The sequence below is a fragment of the Notolepis coatsorum genome, assembly GCF_963971535.1.
Source record: "Notolepis coatsorum genome assembly, chromosome: 1".
Taxonomy (NCBI): Eukaryota; Metazoa; Chordata; class Actinopteri; order Aulopiformes; family Paralepididae; genus Notolepis; species Notolepis coatsorum.
In genome coordinates, this window is record NC_140165.1 from 247,524,335 (window position 1) to 247,544,501 (window position 20,167).

Consider the following 20,167-nt stretch of genomic DNA (forward strand, 5'->3'; position numbering starts at 1 on the left):
ATAATAATATAGTAGGTAGTAATATAGGCAAGGGAGATTATTTAGTGGAAGAGCGCATGATAGTCTTAAACTATCTAAGGTGGGTTGATAGCATGTAGGGTAGATGTACTGTCAGTACACTAGCAGTCAGTCACAGGTCAGCGGCTCTCCTATTGGCTCCTGGCTAAACCAGTCACACCCACACAGTAGAACGTCTCGTCACTCAAAGCAGCACCTGTGAAGTTCTCACGGCAGAACTATCTCGTTCCCACGTGACGCCAGAACTCTCTCTCACACTACTTACTGCAGGCCACAGACTACAGCGACTCCAGCTATAGAGGCGACAAAATCCTACAAGATTCTCACTAGAGAATTGACTAGAACTGTGATCCCGGATAAACTCAAACTAGATCCAGTGCATGCAGTGCTGGACACAGTGTATAGACTTATTATAGGGTTTCTGACTCGCGAGGTAAGACTGTGACCTGTGAGACTTTTAGTAGAACAACATCGGTCATTGCTGTACAAATAACATTTTCAGTATTTTGTACAGCGGTGTGATTATACAGAGGAGCAGGATGCACGTGTGGGAGGTTGGCCTGGTGCTTCAGAGCTACCTGCTGCTGGCAGCTGCCATGTACTTTGATCTGGGAGAACAGGAGCAGAAGTGCATCATCGAAGAGATTCCTGAGGACATGCTGGTTACTGGTGAGTCCAGGGGGGGGGGGGGGGGGGGCAGAGAGAGAGAGGGGGGAGAGGGGGGGCGCAGAGAGAGAGGGGGGGAGAGAGAGGGGGAGCAGAGAGAGAGGGGGGGAGAGAGAGGGGGAGCAGAGAGAGAGGGGGGGCAGAGAGAGAGGGGGGAGAGAGAGGGGGAGCAGAGAGAGAGGGGGGAGAGGGGGGGGGGGCAGAGAGAGAGGGGGGGCAGAGAGAGAAAGAGAGAGGGAGGGCAGAGAGAGGAAGAGAGAGGGGGAGAGCAGGAGGGAGAGCGGGAGGGAGAGAGACAAAGCGAGAGAGAGAGAGAGAGAGAGAGAGAGAGAGAGAGAGAGAGAGGGGGGAGAGAGAGAGGTAGGAGGGAGGAAGAGAGTGAGAGAGATGAAGGGTAGGAGAGAACAAAAAGACAGATAGCAAGGGACAGAGAGAAAGAGGTATGAATGGAATGAATTAGGCATGGGTTGAAAAAGAGAGGGGCACTGGGAGAATGAGACAGAGAGAGAGAGAGTCAGAGTTTTCATTAGGATTTCATTATTCAATAAAGTTCTGGTAGCCACAATTGAAAAGAAATAAAGAAAGCCTATAAAATATTTTATCGGGTCGTATTATGTTATCCACAGTTTAATTTATACAATTACAGTTAAAATAGATTGCCCTATTGTTTCTGACTTGGCTTGGCTTACAGTATACAGTACTTCAGTTTACCGTCCGGATTCTTAAAGAGCAACAATACAAAATGGGCACCAATCGTTTCTACAAGCTAATAAAATAATGCTGCAACAAATACAGAGGGAGAGAGAGAGAGAGAGAGAGAGACAGACAGCGACAGAGAGAGAGAGCGGGAGAGATAGACAGAAAGACGGGTAGGGAGAGTGAGAGGGGTAGGGAGAGAGAGGGAGAGAGATAGAGGGATAGGGAGAGAGAGAGGGGGGGGAGAGAGAGAGAGAGGGGGAGAGAGAGAGAGGGAGAGTCAGAGAGAGGGAGAGAGAGAGAGAAAGGGAGAGAGTAAAGCCCCCTAAGAGAGAGAGAGTGAATATATTAAGAGAGAGAGAAAGAGAGCGAGAGAGAGCGAGAGAGAGAGAGAGAGAGAGAGAGAGAGAGAGAGAGAGAGAGAGAGAGAGAGATGAAATATGAAATTAAATATAATACAATAAATATAATTCAATACACGTAATTAAAATCACCACGCAATACAAGACTATTTCTGGCTTGGCTTACAGTTTAATGTAGTTTGATACTTTTTTGTTTTCTAGTTCATTGTGTCTCACAGCAGGCCACGCTGTAATGCAACCAAACAACCACGTGGCAGTAATGTAATAATGCCAAGCACATTATGTTTTATCATAAAGTACAATATAAAATACACAGCCATGCCACAAACAAATACAATCTGTACATTTATTATGAACTACAAGCATTAATATTGTGTATTACACGCGTGCACGTGTGTGTGTGTTTCCAGTGGTGGAAAGTAACTAAGTACTTTTACTCAAGTACTGTAAGTACAATTTCGAGCTACTTGTACTTTACGTGTGTGAGGGCTGTGTGTGTGTGTGTGGGTCATGAGCAGATAACAGGGACTCTTAAAGTTATCCGTGAAACGGACAACCACTAGACTGCTTACACAGATATTTTAGGAGGGAAAAAATTAAACAACAGAAAACAACCTTTACAGGTGGAAATCTCAAAGTGAGTAATTAAGAAAATAAATCAAGTCCCAAAAAACAGGACTACTCTCAATAAAGAGGTATAGTATAAAAGTAAATAAGCCACAAGGACATCTCCCAATAAAGGAGTTTATATTGGAAAAAGTTAAACAATAAACCTCGACTAAGGGAGTTTATGTGTAGAATCACGTGAGTAGCCTAAAATAAGAATGACTACCATAAAGCTCAATTCTGAATCAGAGATCAGACTACACTTCAATATAATGAGCGTGACCAAAAGGACAGCCAACACTAGGAAATGAAAAAGCAGTTGACACTGCAATCTCCAAACTTAAATAGACTCCACATGGCCATAGGCAGCTGCACTGCATCAGGTGCAATCAAGCCCACACACCTGCCGACCCATGAGACAATTAACCACAGGGAACAGGGATTGACAGCTATCCCTCACAGAGAGGTGAAATAAAGCAAAAATAGACAGCTGTCCCTCACAGAAAGGTGAAATAAGGCAAAAACCATGACAACGTGAGTATTTTCATTTTAGGGAACTTTATACTTTTACTACATTTCAAAGGAAATATTGTACTTTTTACTCCAAACATGGCACAAATTTATGAAGATGATATACTTTCACATTTGAAGCCTGTCAACTTCAAGAGGACGTAATCAGAGCAGCTTAACTGGACCACATACCACTTTAACCTATAGAGGTCAATGGATACACAAACGTTATGTAGAATTCATACGTTTACTTTAGATACTTAAGTACATTCAATAGCAAATACTTTAAATAAAATTTAAATGGAGGACTTTTACCAGAGTACTTTATTTTTTTTTAAGATTTGTTTTCTGCATTTTATTGCTTTATTTCGGATACAAGTCCGGCAGAGAGGGAGGATGGGAGAGACTAGAGAGATATGGGGGAAGACATTCGGCAAAGGTCGCCGGGTCCGGGAGTCGAACCCGGGACGGCTGCGCTGCACTGCAGTGCGTTGCGTAGTGCGCCACCCTGGCGAGTATTTCTACTTGTACTTGAGTAAAGGAACTGTGTACTTCTTCCACCACTGTGTGTTTCCCTCTCAGGCTATTTCTTACTGGAGCCCTGGAATCTGAAGCGGACCATGGCCAACTCTCCGCACCTGGGTCTGACTGTGACGGTGAACGACCCGAGCCATGAGGTACTGAACCTTCAGGTTCTACAACCCAGACAACACACAGACATATTATGTGCACCTACTGTATGAAGGCCAAACCAAACAAGTGGCCTTTTATAGGTGCTTAGACCTATAGTGTGCGGTTGTGGAGTGAGTAGATGTTAACGAACCAAAGCTTGACCAGCTGTTTGACCAAAGGTCTAGACTAGAGGAAATCCTATCGTGACTGAACCCAGAGAATATAGAAAACGTGGTGTGACTCAGGAAGCAGATGCACATACGTAGGGGTGGCTCGGTAGGTAGAGCAGTCGTCTGGTTATCTGGAGGTTCCCGGTTTGATTCCCGCTCCTCCCCGGCCAGTGTGTCGAAGTGTTCTTGAGCGAGACACTTAACCCCTAATTGCTCCCGATGAGCAGTGGTCGCCACCTCGCACGGTCGCCTCCGATGTCTGTGTGTGAATGTGAGGCATAAGTTGTAAAGCGCTGTGGATAAACGCGCTATATAAATGCAACACATTTACCCTGTACTGTGTGCTGCTCTCCCCTAGGTGGTGCTGACGAAGCGCTTTGGTAAAGGTGGTAAATTCACCTTCACGTCTCACGCCTCGGGTCAACACAGCCTGTGTTTCCAGACCAACTCCACCAGGTTCTCCGTCTTTACTGCCCAGAAGATGGTGCGACGTGCACACATAAACACACACATAAACATAAACACACACATAAACACATTAGTTACATTACATTTACATTTAGTCATTTAGCTGACGACTTACAGGTGCTGTACAGCAGGTCAGCGGAAAGGGTACAACTCTGGCAGCTAAATAACATTGTTCATCAAACAGTGTTGAACTTGAGTGTTACAGTCTTGAGTGCATAGTAGAATAGACATATTACTAGCATTAATAACAAGCATAGTAGGTAGTAATATAGGCAAGGTAGATAACTTAGTACATTTACATTTACATTTAGTCATTTAGCTGACGCTTTTATCCAAAGCGAAGTTCTTTACGACAAGCCATCAGGAAGGGCACAACTCTATCAGCTGAGTAACAATGTTCATCAAAGTGTTGAGTGCTACAGTGTAGGTTAGTTTATTAGGACAAGTGCATGACAGTATGGTTTTTTTTCTTTTCTTTTTTTAATTCAGATAATGGTTGAAGAAGTGCGTCTTTAGTCGACGGCGAAAGATTGGACGTGTTTCGGCTGTCCTAACTGGGGTGGGTAGTTCATTCCACCATTGTGGGGCAAGGAATGAGAATAGGCGACTTCTCTTTGATGACCCTCCCGGAGCTTGGATAGGAGTAGGTCTGAGGCGGCCAGAAGATGCAGAGCGTAGGGGTCTTGAGGGTGTGTAGTTAGAGACCATTGACCGGAGGTAGGCGGGAGCAGTTCCCTTTGCCGCACGGTATGCTAGGTCGAGGGCCTTGAAGCGGATTCGTGCAGCAATGGGGAGCCAGTGCAGGTCCCTAAGAAGTGGGGTGACATGGGCCGACTTCGGTAGGTTTGAGATCAGGCGGGCCGCTGCGTTCTGAATGAGTTGAAGAGGCTTAGTGGCAGTGGCCGGGAGGCCAGCGAGCAGTGCGTTGCAGTAGTCGAGGCGGGAGATGACTGTTGATTGGACGAGGAGTTGGGTGGCTTCTTTTGTCAGGAAGGGGCGGATCCTTCTGACGTTGCTCAGGAGGAATCGGCAGGTTCTGGTTGTCGCTGCGATGTGAGCAGAGAAGTTCAACTGGTCGTCGAGGACAACACCAAGTGTTGTGAAGGGCCAGATTAACACTGAGAATCTACGTTTTATTGTTTTATATAACTTTTATATTATTTATATATATAAGCTATATCCCTTTAAGCCTCCGTTTGAATCATAGCATTATTCGCTTTCCTCATTGGATAATGCCCTTGACGTTGGCGGCGCCAGAGAATCGCGCCCTTCAGACAAGTTCAAAGACGAGTCTGGACAAGTTGAGACATGCCTGGGGCCAGCGCATTGATTCCAGACAAGAGCTTCGGCTGCGCACTAGAAAGCCCTCTAAGTATATATATGGTGGAAGGCGCAAACAGTAGCAGTTCGTACCGGTTCGACCTAATGCAGTAACGTGAAGTTCGTCCGGAGTAATGCAACAGCAGTAGTTGAACCTAGCGTATAGTAGCAGAGTCAAGTTCGACCTAACTTAAGGTGAAGTAAAGAGTCATCATTTAGTGTGAATCGTATTACAGCAGTTCGTTCGGTGTGCAGCATTAACAAGCAGTTCGTTCGTTTAGTAACTAGCGTGAACCTTAACAAGTGTGTGTGGACTTAAAGTAATTAGTATCCGAACACGAGGTGGGCCTAGTAGCAGAACTATTGGACATGTGCGCATTGGAACCTACCGCGGCGATATTGTAGAACCATTATTGGTTGGATTATAGTGATTGTGGAAACGTAGTACCGTGGAGAAGAGCATCGTTAATACCCTCGTCGTTTGGATTTAACTACCCTGAAGATTCTACATCGGGCTAGCTTCGGGGACGAAGCTGGCTGGCTATCATCATTGCTATCGGGCATTGGATTACAGCTATTACCTTGCTACTGAGCACTTGGATTATAAAGACCGGATCCGTATGAGAACCCCTTTTCTTCAAGTGACCAGCCTGAGTATCCGTGTATTCTTCATTCCTCTGGAGCTTACAACTCTGTGGGAGGATATTACCAGTCTCCAGCTGTACCCTCGTTTTGCCCCCCTATATTGCCATCCCACGCCAGGTGGCGTCTGGTCTAGTATACCTAGCCTAGGAATTATTAATTCCCACTGACTTTGCTACTCTCTGACTTTCTTAATATCATTCGCCATAAAAGAGCGACCCAGTAATTATCAGTTGTATCTTCTGCATAATAATAAATACTGTAAATGATATCTCTTTGTCACCGTGCCGTCTATTTGAGTGTCTGCCATAATTAACTGTACTGTCTGGCAAGTAATAATAATAATAATAATATGTAGTAGTGGTTTAATCTATCACAATCTTTAATACAGTCAGGGTTTTGTAACCCCTCAGTTACAATTGGTCCTTCGAGCCGGAGGGTATCAGTAATACATTTACATTTACATTTACATTTAGTCATTTAGCTGACGCTTTTATCCAAAGCGACTTACAAGTTCTGTACGACAAGCCATCAGGAAGGGCACAACTCTATCAGCTGAGCAACAATGTTTATCAAAGTGTTGAGTGCTACAGTGTAGGTTAGTTTATTAGGACAAGTGCATGACAGTACGGTTAGTTAGGGTTAGATTTTTTTTTTTTATATATATATATATATTTTTTATTTTTATTTTTTTTAATTCAGATAATGGTTGAAGAAGTGCGTCTTTAGTCGACGGCGAAAGATTGGACGTGATTCGGCTGTCCTGACTGGGGTGGGTAGTTCATTCCACCATTGTGGGGCAAGGACTGAGAATAGGCGACTTCTCTTTGATGACCCTCCCGGAGTAATACAAATCATATTAATAGTAATATGGCCAGCGGCGGACACTTTCCAAACGGCTCTCCCAAACTAGCGCGCCCTAGGCGCCAACGTCAGCCCCCTCCACAATTGGAGGACTACGCTGTCGTTTTACCTCCTAGCTTATCTAAAAAGACGTTAAGCACGGATAAAACTAATAGTTTAAGTATGCCCAACCCTATCGACTTGTCGGCCCCACTAGTAGAGACCCAAGCTGGTTTAAACGAAACTGACTTAGCTCACGGGGGGGGGACAAGCGGGACATGACGTGACTATGCCCAAAGACCACAGCGCCACCGAGATGGACCTCGGAGCGCCAGAGGATAAAGACAGCGCCACCGAGATGGACCTCGGAGCGCAAGAGGATAAAGAGCGCGCACCCGAGATGGACCTCGGAGCACATAAAGAGAACAGGTCAACGCCAAGTCCTGTCAACTACAGATCACCCTCATCAGCGTCATCCCCGAGCGAGACCGACCAGAGGCTGGCGCAGGTCTTGATCGCCACGCTGACAGCTTCAACCGAAAGAGACCGCATCCAGGGTGAGCGAGAATGTCTCCAAGCGCAACAACAGAGTGAGCGCGAACATTCTGCAACGGAAAGAGAACGTCTCCAAGCGCAACGAGAGAGTGAGCGCGCACACATCAGACTGGAAAGAGAACGTCTCCAAGCGCAACAAGAGAGTGAGCGTAACCGCCTACAGAGCGAGCGCGAACATATCCGACTGGAAGAGAGTCGCCTCCAGGCTGACGCCGCGATGACCATCAGACTGGAAGAGAGGCGCCTCCAGACTGAAGAAAACATCCAGCGAGACCGCGCCAATGCGCAACGCGAGGCACAGCGCGACGCAGCCAATGCCCAGCGCGAGGCGGAACGAGACCGTCTGCAGGCGCAAATGATGGAGCAAGGGCTCCAGAGGGTGACTCCCCACTCCTCCACCCGGAGCTCCCGGAGATCATCACGACACGGGTCGAGGGCACCTTCCCCTCCCCGACCAATCTACACGGGAACCAGCCAACGGGAAGAACCTGCCTACGTCGCCGAGAAACTAACCAAGCGACTACAAAGCCTAGCGGAGGACGAGGGAGGACATAAAGCCCACACGCACCAACCCATCTCGGACCAGGAGGACCAGTACAGCCCCGACCTCAGCCCCGAGACGATGCGTTACGAACCCCCAACCCGTCCCAGGGGTGAGTTTAATCAACAGTCAGCACCGAGGAGCAGTACCTGGGGGCCCGGCCTCTGGTTCCCACCCAGCACGAACCCACGACCCCACGTACGGGGAGACTCGCCAAGGAGGCCTCTCCCCCTATGCGCATCAGTGTCACAGCCATCCATGGCATCTTACATTGGGACACCCACATTCCCAGACTTTACGCGTGAAGACAGAGCGCAGTATACCGAACTGCGCATGTGTTTAGAGACCATTATGTCCGGAGTACAGGACGAGTCCTACAAATATGCCATCCTCCTCAAGCACCTTAAAGTACCCAGAGCGCACAACATAGCGCTGGCATATTCTAACTCAAGGACCCCCTACTCTGATGCCCTGGTGGCCCTCGACGCGCGTTATGGACGTACATGGGACTATGTAATTCAAGAGATACGGGAGATTGAACGTCTCCCCCCAGCTAAAGACAATAGAGCCCTGGATGACCTATCCATTAAAGTACAATCCCTGGTAGGGATGCTCGGGTCACAAAGAGAGAAGGGGATGCACGAGTTATACGCCAACTCCAACGTGGAGCGGATATTAGAGAAGCTCCCCCCATCCCGCCAAGAACGTTTTCGGCGGCAAAGAGATCACCGTGACCCCCACGGCCCAGAACAATCACTCCTAGACCTTGCTGACTTCTTAGCCAGAGAGGTCAGCAGCCTACGGATCGACACCTTCGCGTGGGGCGGCTCTAACACTAACGATGGACCGAGAAGGTTTAAAGACAACAGCAGGCCCGTCACCGTGATGCACCAGGCCGAGGTGGTGTCACGGCAGACGAGTCACAACCCCCACGCCAAGGAGAAATGGAAGGCTGCCTGTCAGTACTGCGACAGTGAACACTGGCTGTCACAGTGCGACGCCTTCAAAGGACTGACTACAGCCGAAATAGGTCAGTGGCTTAAGGATAACCGCCGCTGCTTCCGCTGCGCGCGTGGCCACATGGCAGCTGAGTGCCGCCTTAAGAAAAGGTGCGGCAAGTGTGACGGCGCCCACCTAGAAGTCCTGCACGAGAGCAATAAACGCCCACCAGGAAACCAAAGTAGGCCCATCACGGTGATGTACCAGGCCGAGTCGGTGTCACCACGGACCAGTCTTCACCCCCCCGCCAAAGAGGGATGGAAGATCACATGTTATTACTGCAACAGAGGACACTGGCTGGCACAGTGCGACGCGTTCAAGGGACTGACCATCGCCGAAATGGATCAGTGGATTGAGGCCGACCCCCCAGACGCCACTTACCACGAATCACTGTGCGAGGCCCCCAAGCGGAGATTAGCCCTACAAGGCAACTCACCAACAGAAGTGCTCCACATCGACCCGCATATAGTGGGAGCCCCCGAGTGCTCATCAAGGTGGTCCGAGTGCTCCTGAGCTACGAGGACAAGGTCCTCGACACCTACGCCGTCCTTGACGACGGGTCAGAAAAGACCCTCCTCCTCGCTTCCGCCGCGACCCAGTTGGGCCTGCGGGGTACCGAGGAAACAATGACAATCCTTACCATTAGTCGAGACCTAAAAACAATAAAGGGTGAAAACGTCTCATTCACAATAACAGCGGTCGAGCAGCCCGAGAAGCGGTACAGCATCACCAAGGCGTTCACAAGCGACGACATAGGTCTGTCAAGCTACGACTACCCCATCCAACAGCTGATGGAGAAGTACGACCACCTACGCCTACTGCCCATACCGCTCATCAGCGGAGCTACACCGACCCTACTCATCGGCTCCGACCACGCGGACCTCATTGTCCCAACCAAGGCGGCCCACATCGGACCCAAAGGATGCCCAGCCGCGGTTAAGATCCGACTGGTGTGGATGCTCCAGGGCCCCCTCTACGGACCTGCCAGCCAACCAACGTCCACACGCTGCCTTTACACTAAGGTGAGCGACCAAGACACTACCCTCTTGCAGCACGTCGAGAGACTATGGACATTAGACTCGCTGCCATTCAAGAACGAACGTAAACTAGTTCGCTCCAAGGAGGACAAGTACGCCATAGCTCTTCTCGAGCAGAAGACTAAGAGGGTCGAGGTCGACGGAGTGTTCAGACACGCCACCCCACTCTTGAAGCGGACGAAGATGCCTGTGAGAGAACCGTGGGCTCAAGAAGAGGGAGTTCCGAACTCCACCCCCCTCAGCTACGCTCCAAGCGACGTAGCTGACCTCGAACCCATCACCCCAAACTACCTCTTGATGGGGCGGCCGGACCCGGCCCTTCCTCAGACGGTGTACAGACAGGACGACAGGAACGGACGGAGGATGTGGAGACCCAACCAAGCACAGATCGACCAGTCTTGGGCCCGCTTCCTCCTACGCTACCTACCATCCCTTCCAGCCCGTCAGAAGTGGGTAAAGGACAGGGACAACCTGAAGGTGGACACAGTCGTCATGATAATAGACCAGTCACTACCCCGAGCTACGTGGCCGGCCGGCCGCGTGAGCAGAGTGATTACTGGTGCAGATGGGAAGGTCAGAGCGGCAGAAGTCATCGTCCAAGGGCGGACTTACACCCACCCTGTGGCTAAGTTGATAGAGCTGCCGGAGATCCCTGACTCCCCTGACGACGACCATGACCCACTGACTTTGTAGATTGTTCCAACTCCTCATAACAAAGTATGGAGAAGTTGACCGGACACTAATATTAATCTGTGCCTTTATTTACTAATTAGGTGCAGACTAATTAGGAGGCGGCTGTTGTGAAGGGCCAGATTAACACTGAGAATCTACGTTTTATTGTTTTAGATAACTTGTATATTATTTATATATATAAGCTATATCCCTTTAAGCCTCCGTTTGAATCATAGCATTATTCGCTTTCCTCATTGGATAATGCCCTTGACGTTGGCGGCGCCAGAGAATCGCGCCCTTCAGACAAGTTCAAAGACGAGTCTGGACAAGTTGAGACATGCCTGGGGCCAGCGCATTGATTCCAGACAAGAGCTTCGGCTGCGCACTAGAAAGCCCTCTAAGTATATATATGGTGGAAGGCGCAAACAGTAGCAGTTCGTACCGGTTCGACCTAATGCAGTAACGTGAAGTTCGTCCGGAGTAATGCAACAGCAGTAGTTGAACCTAGCGTATAGTAGCAGAGTCAAGTTCGACCTAACTTAAGGTGAAGTAAAGAGTCGTCATTTAGTGTGAATCGTATTACAGCAGTTCGTTCGGTGTGCAGCATTAACAAGCAGTTTGTTCGTTTAGTAACTAGCGTGAACCTTAACAAGTGTGTGTGGACTTAAAGTAATTAGTATCCGAACACGAGGTGGGCCTAGTAGCAGAACTATTGGACATGTGCGCATTGGAACCTACCGCGGTGATATTGTAGAACCATTATTGGTTGGATTATAGTGATTGTGGAAATGTAGTACCGTGGAGAAGAGCATCGTTAATACCCTCGTCGTTTGGATTTAACTACCCTGAAGATTCTACATCGGGCTAGCTTCGGGGACGAAGCTGGCTGGCTATCATCATTGCTATCGGGCATTGGATTACAGCTATTACCTTGCTACTGAGCACTTGGATTATAAAGACCGGATCCGTATGAGAACCCCTTTTCTTCAAGTGACCAGCCTGAGTATCTGTGTATTCTTCATTCCTCTGGAGCTTACAACTCTGTGGGAGGATATTACCAGTCTCCAGCTGTACCCTCGTTTTGCCCCCCTATATTGCCATCCCACGCCAGGCGGCGTCTGGTCTAGTATACCTAGCCTAGGAATTATTCATTCCCACTGACTTTGCTACTCTCTGACTTTCTTAATATCATTCGCCATAAAAGAGCGACCCAGTAATTATCAGTTGTATCTTCTGCATAATAATAAATACTGTAAATGATATCTCTTTGTCACCGTGCCGTCTATTTGAGTGTCTGCCATAATTAACTGTACTGTCTGGCAAGTAATAATAATAATAATAATAATATGTAGTAGTGGTTTAATCTATCACAATCTTTAATACAGTCAGGGTTTTGTAACCCCTCAGTTACACCAAGGTTCTTGGCGGTCGGGGACGCGGTCACAGCTGCATTCTCGACTGTGATGGAAAGGTCGGTCAGGGGGGAGGATTTGGCCAGCAGGTGGAGCAATTCTGTTTTGCTTAGGTTCAGTTTGAGGTGGTTGGTCGTCATCCAGGCGGAGATGTCGGACAGACAGGCCGAGATCCGCTCAGAGATGTGGATATCTGAGGGAGGGAAGGAGAGGAAGAGTTGAGTATCGTCGGCATAACAGTGGTAGGAGAAGCCATGAGACATGATAATGTTACCCAGTGATTTAGTGTAGAGGGAGAAGAGAAGGGGTCCTAAAACCGAGCCCTGGGGGACACCCGTCCGCAGGGGGCGGGTGGCCGACAGGGTCCCTCTCCATGACACCTGGTAGGAGCGGTCATTGAGGTATGATGACAACCATGTCAGCGCAGAGCCAGCCACTCCCATTCCTGCGAGGGCCGCGAGGAGGATCTGGTGGTTGACTGTGTCGAAGGCTGCAGATAGATCTAGGAGAATCAGGACAGAGGAGAGGCCTTTCGCTTTTGCTAAGTGAAGTGCCTCTGTGACCGCAATGAGGGCTGTCTTTGTGGAGTGACCAGTTCTGAAGCCTGACTGATTAGGGTCTAGGAGGTCATTCTGTAAGAGATAAGCAGTAAGTTGGTTGGATACAGCACGTTCAAGTGTTTTAGAAAGGAAGGAGAGAAGAGAGACAGGACGGTAGTTGCCTATGACGGTAGGGTTCAGGGATGGTTTTTTTATGAGGGGCGTGACTCTGGCTTGTTTTAGGGAGGTGGGGACCACCCCCGAGTTGAGTGAGGAGTTGATGGTTGCAGTTAGGAATGGGAGGATGTCTGGTGCTATGGTCTGGAGGAGTGGGGAAGGTAGCCGGTCCAGCTGGCATGTAGTCGGACGGTTCGACATTACCAGTGTCAGGGTCTCGGCTTCTGTAATGGGAGAGAAAGATGACAGAGTGAAGGATGAGGTTCTCGATTCAGCATTTGGAATGGGTGGGGGTTGGGAGAAGGAGCTGCGGATGTTCTCCACTTTTTCCTCAAAGAAGATCGCAAAGTCTTCGGCAGAGAAAGATGAGGGGGGGGGTGGGGGGGGAGTGAGGAGGGAGGACATGGTAGCATGCAGTTTGCGAAGATTCTTGGCAGAGGCCTCGATCCTATGGTGAAAGAAAGAAGCTTTGGCATTAGTAATGGTTTTGGAGAATGTTAACAAGAGGTTGTGATATGTGTCGATGTCAGCAGTGAGGCGTGACTTTCTATACTTCCTTTCAGCTGCTCTCAGGACCTGTCTTTGTTCTCTCACTGGATCTGTCAGCCATGGACTGGGTGGGGAACGGCGGGCAGGTTTCTCAACGAGGGGACAGAGCTTGTCGAAGGAGGTTGCAAGGGCTGAGAGGAGGGTGGAGGTTGCCATCTCTGTGGAGAGAGCAGAGAAGGTGTCACTCAAAGGTAGAGCGGACAGTATGTCAGAGGAGAGGGTGGAGGGGGATAGGGAGGGCAGGTTGCGTCTGAGTGAGACGGTTTGAGTTGGGGTGAAGACCTTTCGGTTAAGCATGAGAGTTAGTGAGAAGGATATGAAGGAATGGTCAGATACATGTAGGAGAGTTACCGTGGTGTTAATGATGCTGGAGTTACGGGAAAATATGAGATCCAAGGAGTTGCCTGCTTTGTGGGTGGGAGGCATGGCAGTGGGAGTCAGGTCAAATGATTGTAGGAGGGAGACTACTATGACTGACTGAGATGAGTCAGGCAGGTTGAAGTCGCCCAATAGAAGGAGAGGGGTACCATCTTCCGGTAAGGAGCTTAGAAGCATGTCCAGCTCATCTGTGAAGTGATCGAGCGGACCTGGAGGGCGGTAGAGTGTAACAATGGTGAGATTGAAAGGATTAGAGACAGATACTGCATGATATTCAAAAGAGGAGAGTGACAGTGCTGGGAGAGGTGTTAATTTTGTAGTCCATGAAGGAGATGTCATGAGGCCAGTGCCTCCACCCCGTCTGGAAGGTCGAGGTGTGTGAGTGAAGTTATAGTTTGTAGATAATGCTGCAGGTGTTGATGAGTTATTGGGGGTTATCCAGGTCTCAGTTATAGCCAGGAGCTGCAGATTTTGACTATGGGCGTAGGCAGTAATGAAGTCAGCTTTCTTGACTGCTGATTGACAATTCCATAAGCCTCCCTAGTAGCAAAGTGCATGATAGTAAAAGAAGGTTAGTAGTTTATTTTTTTTTTAGATATTGATTGAAGAAGTGTGTTTTTAGTTGACGACGGAAATCACATGCTCATGGTGAACACCAGTGGTGCAGTCGTAATATGACAGTAGGCCAAACGCCACGTGCACGCGCGCTCCTGCGCACGTGCACGCGCATACATGTTCCCTCGGTTGCACACAGAACAGATGATTATTATGCATAACAATGTTTTAAATGTAATTGTAGTTACAATTTCTTTAATTGAATTAACTTCAACTAAAAAAGTAAATACAAACTAAATTAACAATGTAACTTAGAGTTAGTTTACTGAAGGACAGTTTCCTTCAGACTGAAGCACAACTTGTCTCATCCTTCCAGTCGGGAGATCAAGCAACCCCCCACCTACAGGGCTTGTTATGCAAAGTCTAGGTGATAAGTGCCGGCCGGGGTATACGGCGCGACGAGGTTCTCTAGCTGGGATTTGAGAGAACAGATTTCATTAAAGAAAACTGAATCAAAACAATCTCCCTCAGTGACGTAGCCTAAACAGCGTTTAACCGCGTTTGACCACCACTGCATGCCTGGTGAACACAAACACATGATCACATGACCATATCTTTTAGTCCATCCGCTGCAAAACGGACGACTTTTCACCTTCGCCAGAAAAGAAAACTGGAAATTCTTACAGGATGTACTCCTCTCTCTCTCTCTCTCTCTCTCTCTCTCTCTCTCTCTCTCTCTCTCTCTCTCTGTGCAGAAGCTCCACTTGGACGTTCAGATGGGGGAGCATGCCATCGACCACAGCGCTGGGAAGACCAAGGACAACCTGGCGGCGCTGGAGGGCAACACCAGACACCTGATGGACCAGATGGTGTACATCACCAGACAGCAGGAGTACCAGAGGGTAAGAGTCTACGTTTTACTAACCCTACTGGCAGAGTGGTTCTCAACCTGAGGGTTGCGGGACCCCTCGGAGGCTATTATTATGAGGGTACCTTGTGCATACTGCATTATGTAGATTCAAATTCTTTATTCGATAGGGCGTTTGCGATTTATTATACTTTATACTTATAGCACACAGTTTGTTGTATTCATGGAATTATAAAGCAACAAAAAGAAATGTTTTGACTTTTTATTGCTGTTTTTACCTGTTATAACAAAGGAAAACCTCAAACTCTTATGAAGAGGAGAAAAAAGACTGGCTGTGTAGAGACCTATTTTTAAATAAAACACAGAAGAGGAGACAAGACACTGGTGTCTGTAGACCGACTTTGAAATAAAACCCTGAACTATGCAGCTCTATTTGAGTCCTTCCCTTATTTGTGGAACATTTATCAAATAAAAAGTAGTCCACTTTGAAAAAAGACTACCATGTGTAGACCTACTTTGAAATAAAACCCTGAACTATGCAGCTCTATTTGAGTCCTTCCCTTATTTGTGTACATTTTTTGTTGTTCGCAAATTTCTCACCACATATCAGGCATACAGGTAAGCCTGCATCGTTAGTCGTGAAAGCAAATTAATCTGTCCACGCTGAATTAAACCCTCTATTTTCCTCTGACTTTCCTTTTTTTGGATTTATCCATGGTTAGCTTACTGGGGGGTCGGAAACTCAAGATTAGCCACTTGCAGACGGCAGGGAGAGGCGCGGGGTGTGACGTACTGTATATTTTAGTTTATGAAATATTTTAGTTGACTAAATATTTTTGTTGATGACATTGCAGTGTCACAGTATGACATCGATCTCCAAAATAAGAGAAAAAAAAGTTAAAAAAAGAAAATATATATATATATTATTATTATTTTTTACCAGGGAGCCGCAGCTGATTGGCTAAAGAGCCGCATGCGGCTCCGGAGCCGCAGGTTGCCGACCCCTGTCCTAGACCGTCTGGAAAGTGTCCTTGGCATCACTGGTACCCCCCTGTCCTGGTTCACATCCTACCTGACCAACAGGTGGCAGTATGTTTATCTCGGGGGGTCCAGGTCATTTTTCCTGTATTTTTACCCCCTCTTTTATACAGCTTACCTCTCTTGTAAAGTGTCCTTGAGTCTGAGTAAGGCGCTTCTCTCTATAAATTAATTGTATTATTACCCTGCCCATACCTGTACCTCCCCTCCCCCATGCGGCTATGACTGCCGAATTTCCCCAAGGTGTTCAATAAAGGAATATCTTATATTATTAAAAGATAAGATAAGGGGAAGGGGGAATTGTGGAAATTGCATTGCAGTCAAAAACAACACACATACAGTACATACAAAAAAATATATAAAACACAAGGTAAAATGTGTATATTATAGTATTATTCACATATCTGCAGGTGACAAGATATTATGAATATCTTAAGTTAATAAATTATTATGGCCACCAAATAGTCTTGCCAGAAAAGTGACATCCATATTGACATTGTATCGACAACATATTCATTATGCATTCTGACACTGTTTGACTCTTATAAACTATTATCCGCCCTCCCCCATCCTTCAATCTACCACTATCCACCTCCACTATCTGACTACTTCCAACCTGCCTTTCTGTCTTTTCTCCCCCTAATCCTCCCTCTTCTGCCCCCCCAGCTGAAAGAGGAGATGTTCCGTCAGATCAGCGAGGACACCAATGGTAACGTTCTGTGGTGGGCTGTGATCCAGACCTCCATCCTGCTGGCCGTCGGAGCCTGGCAGATGAAGAGACTCAAGGACTTTCTAATAGCCAAGAAGCTGGTCTGATGAGAAACCTTTAGCCCGATAACATGGTTTCTTCTTGGTGATCTTATGCCTTGTTTACAACTGGTATTGACATACTCACATACCAGTGCAGAATAAATGCATTGGATTCTGAGAAATACACATTAATTGCTATGAAGCTGGTGTCAACTTAGCCTACAGTTTGCAAGCCCCACCACCACCAAGACAAACTGTGTATAAGGAGACATGTTTTCATTCTCTATACCTGAGCTGTTCATACATACTAACACAACAGGAAGGCTAACTTTTTAATAATTGTAACTGACTTTTTAATAATTGTATTTGCTGTATTTTGTGGCTGTAAATGGTTTGTTAACATTAGTAATGGCTGTAAATGCTGGGTTAATAACCACATTGTGATTTACAGTGGGTCATTTTACATGATCATATGTATATCATTATTATGTCAATCATACCAAATGGAATAAGAATAAAGTGTTTTTTTTCCACCACCCGTTTTTCCTTTGAAGTGTCTATTTTAAGATTCTGCATTATTTTTAATTGTGTTTCAGATTCAGAGTTTTATTTGCCACATGGAAGCAATACAATCAAAATCATAAATACCATACCATGGGCAAAAGGAGCAGGAAGAAGAATAATTCTTATAGTTACCTGCCCCTTATTCCTAAACTAAACAAGTATTACTTGATGGTTTATACAAAATAATAATTTACACCATATACAAAGAAACAAACAATCCACAGATTAAACAAGAATAAATTTAATAATAATAATAAAGATGTTTATCACATCTATATTTTTTCTTTTTTACTCAAATGTAGTGCATCAAACGAGATACATTTTAGGTTAATATTAGAAATAATTGTGTAATAAAGATTGTCTCCATGCTGTTATGCTACATAATTATAGTTTGTGCGTCAACAATAAGCCCCCCCCCCCCCCTCCCCCCTGGTGTCATCTCGTCTCGTGCAGCGGAGTGAACGGTTTGTTATGCTAATAACATGAGCATAATGAGCTGCTAGCTAAACCAAGATGATTATTGATTGATTGATTGAGTGATTGAAAAATGTATTAACAGATTGCAGAATGGGTACAATAATACAGTACGGCTCAATACACACAATAGTTAAGGGGATGCAGACCAGAGAAAGACTTTCGTCTGGTTTACATCAGGGTCCCCCATTTTCAATGCATCCTGTTAGCTAACGTTAGCTTTATCTGTGGCAGGTTCATAATGAAGTGACGGGTGTAACATAAGGCAGATACATGAGCTCAGTGCTATTCAAAATAGCATTATAGAAGTCCAAATGTTTAACACTTTGACTGCCCAAGTGCAGTGGCGGCTCTACCACTAGGGGCGCTAGGGCGCCGACCCACCTGTTAATTGAGAGAAGAAGAAAAAAAAACGTTTTAGTTTTTTGTTTTATAGCCCTATAAATAATATAAACATGTTTAAAATGAATAATATTTACTCATTTTAAGTATGTTTGTGTTTCCAATGCACAATATAACTTAATTTTACAAAGATTAATAATAGTTTTCCTGAACAGGAAGTGACGATTCTGTCTGATATAGACCTTTTCATTACGTAGCCGCAGGCATTTCTCCTCGCCGTATTTCTCTCTGGGCTAGGCGCAATTGCGCCTGGAGTGCGCGTGCCCGCCGTGCACTGGTTCATAGCTGTATCCGTCGCAGCCACGTGCTTTGCGTTGAATATGATGTATTATGATGGAACTCGGGCGCTGGTTTGAAACAACCTAGCAAGCAGCAGAGCGTCTAAAAGCTCTCTGATTGGCCGACGCGGTACTTTCCGTAACCGCAGTTTGCAACATGAGTTTATGCTGTTGTTGTGTTGTGTGATGCAGATATTTGTCTTGGAGCGTGATGGCAAGTTCTTTCAACGGTTAGGCTTAGGCACTCTTTCAAACTTGGTTAAAACCTGTTCCACCCCAGGTGAAAATCTGCATAAAATGTATACCTAGGTAAATGGAATATTGCTCCACTTCTACAAGGGCTATTTGCATATTCTTGGTATCTAGGAACATCTATGGACCTCAATGAATGTATTCTCAGTGTCAGAAATATTGTGTCTATTACTAGGCTTGCTTAAATTCTGATGAAACAAAGGAAAATATGAATTATGATTTTTCTTTTCATCTTTGACAGTGAATAAAACCATGATAATAATGACCAAACTTAAAAAACTGCCACTGAGCTAATTCAGTACCCTCTTGAGATCATGTGTACAAAAGATCTAAGGAAATTAATAAAGGGAAGATGATAAAATTGAAGGTTTTGTATATACAGTACTGAATTCTCCCATCCGGACCAATGCAATTTGAAATATTATTATAGAATATAGAATATATGCTTATACATTACCTTATTATAGCCAATTCGCACATTTATATATATATACATATAGTATCTTTCAAATGGCCGAGTTCAATTTGGATATAGTATCACCAGGCATGCGTAATAACATATACAGATATTTAATGTAATCGACTGTACTTTTTTATTTCTCCCACAGTGTAATCATTCTGTAACTAATTTCAGATCTAATTATTCCTACATGATTACAATAGTGTGGAGAAACTGACTGCGTTTCAATATTTGTCAAAAACGTTACCTTTTGTAGCTTATTATCGCGAATCATAACAATTATTGATATGATTCCTTCAGAACGCCGAACTTTGAACGTCCATAGCAGACCACAGGAAGTGTAGTTTTGAGAAATTCCGACACTGGCAGATAGCTGGCGAGGGGATCTTCAAAATGGCCGCAAAAAAATACAATTCCCATGGTTCAACATTTCCATTTCTGCTTCCGCGTCAAAAACGCGACTGAACAATAAAAACTTAAAATGATAAAAACTCACTTTTAACCTATTGCTAAACTATTGCCAACCTAACGTTTTACATTCTACATGTATTTGTGACATAGTAGTGATAATAATACTTGAAAACGTTTGATTTTAAAAACGCAAATTTATTGCATCACTCATAAAAATATTAATATATGATAATAATGTCAAAAAGGGGTCGGTACCGACCCCGTGGGGGGGAACAGGTTAAGG

General features: G+C 46.0%; 1 protein-coding gene across 1 annotated transcript; it reads left to right on the plus strand.

The window, feature by feature from the left end:
- Positions 1-557: 557 nt before the first annotated feature.
- LOC311224632 (transmembrane emp24 domain-containing protein 11) lies at positions 558-17,109 on the plus strand (the record flags this gene model as incomplete). The annotated part of the gene is made up of 5 exons (XM_084309698.1): positions 558-687; positions 3,441-3,535; positions 4,059-4,184; positions 15,143-15,289; positions 16,960-17,109. The coding sequence occupies 5 exons, from the start codon at positions 558-560 to the stop codon at positions 17,107-17,109; spliced, it is 648 nt and encodes a 215-aa protein (XP_084165824.1).
- Between the last annotated feature and the right edge of the window lie 3,058 nt (positions 17,110-20,167).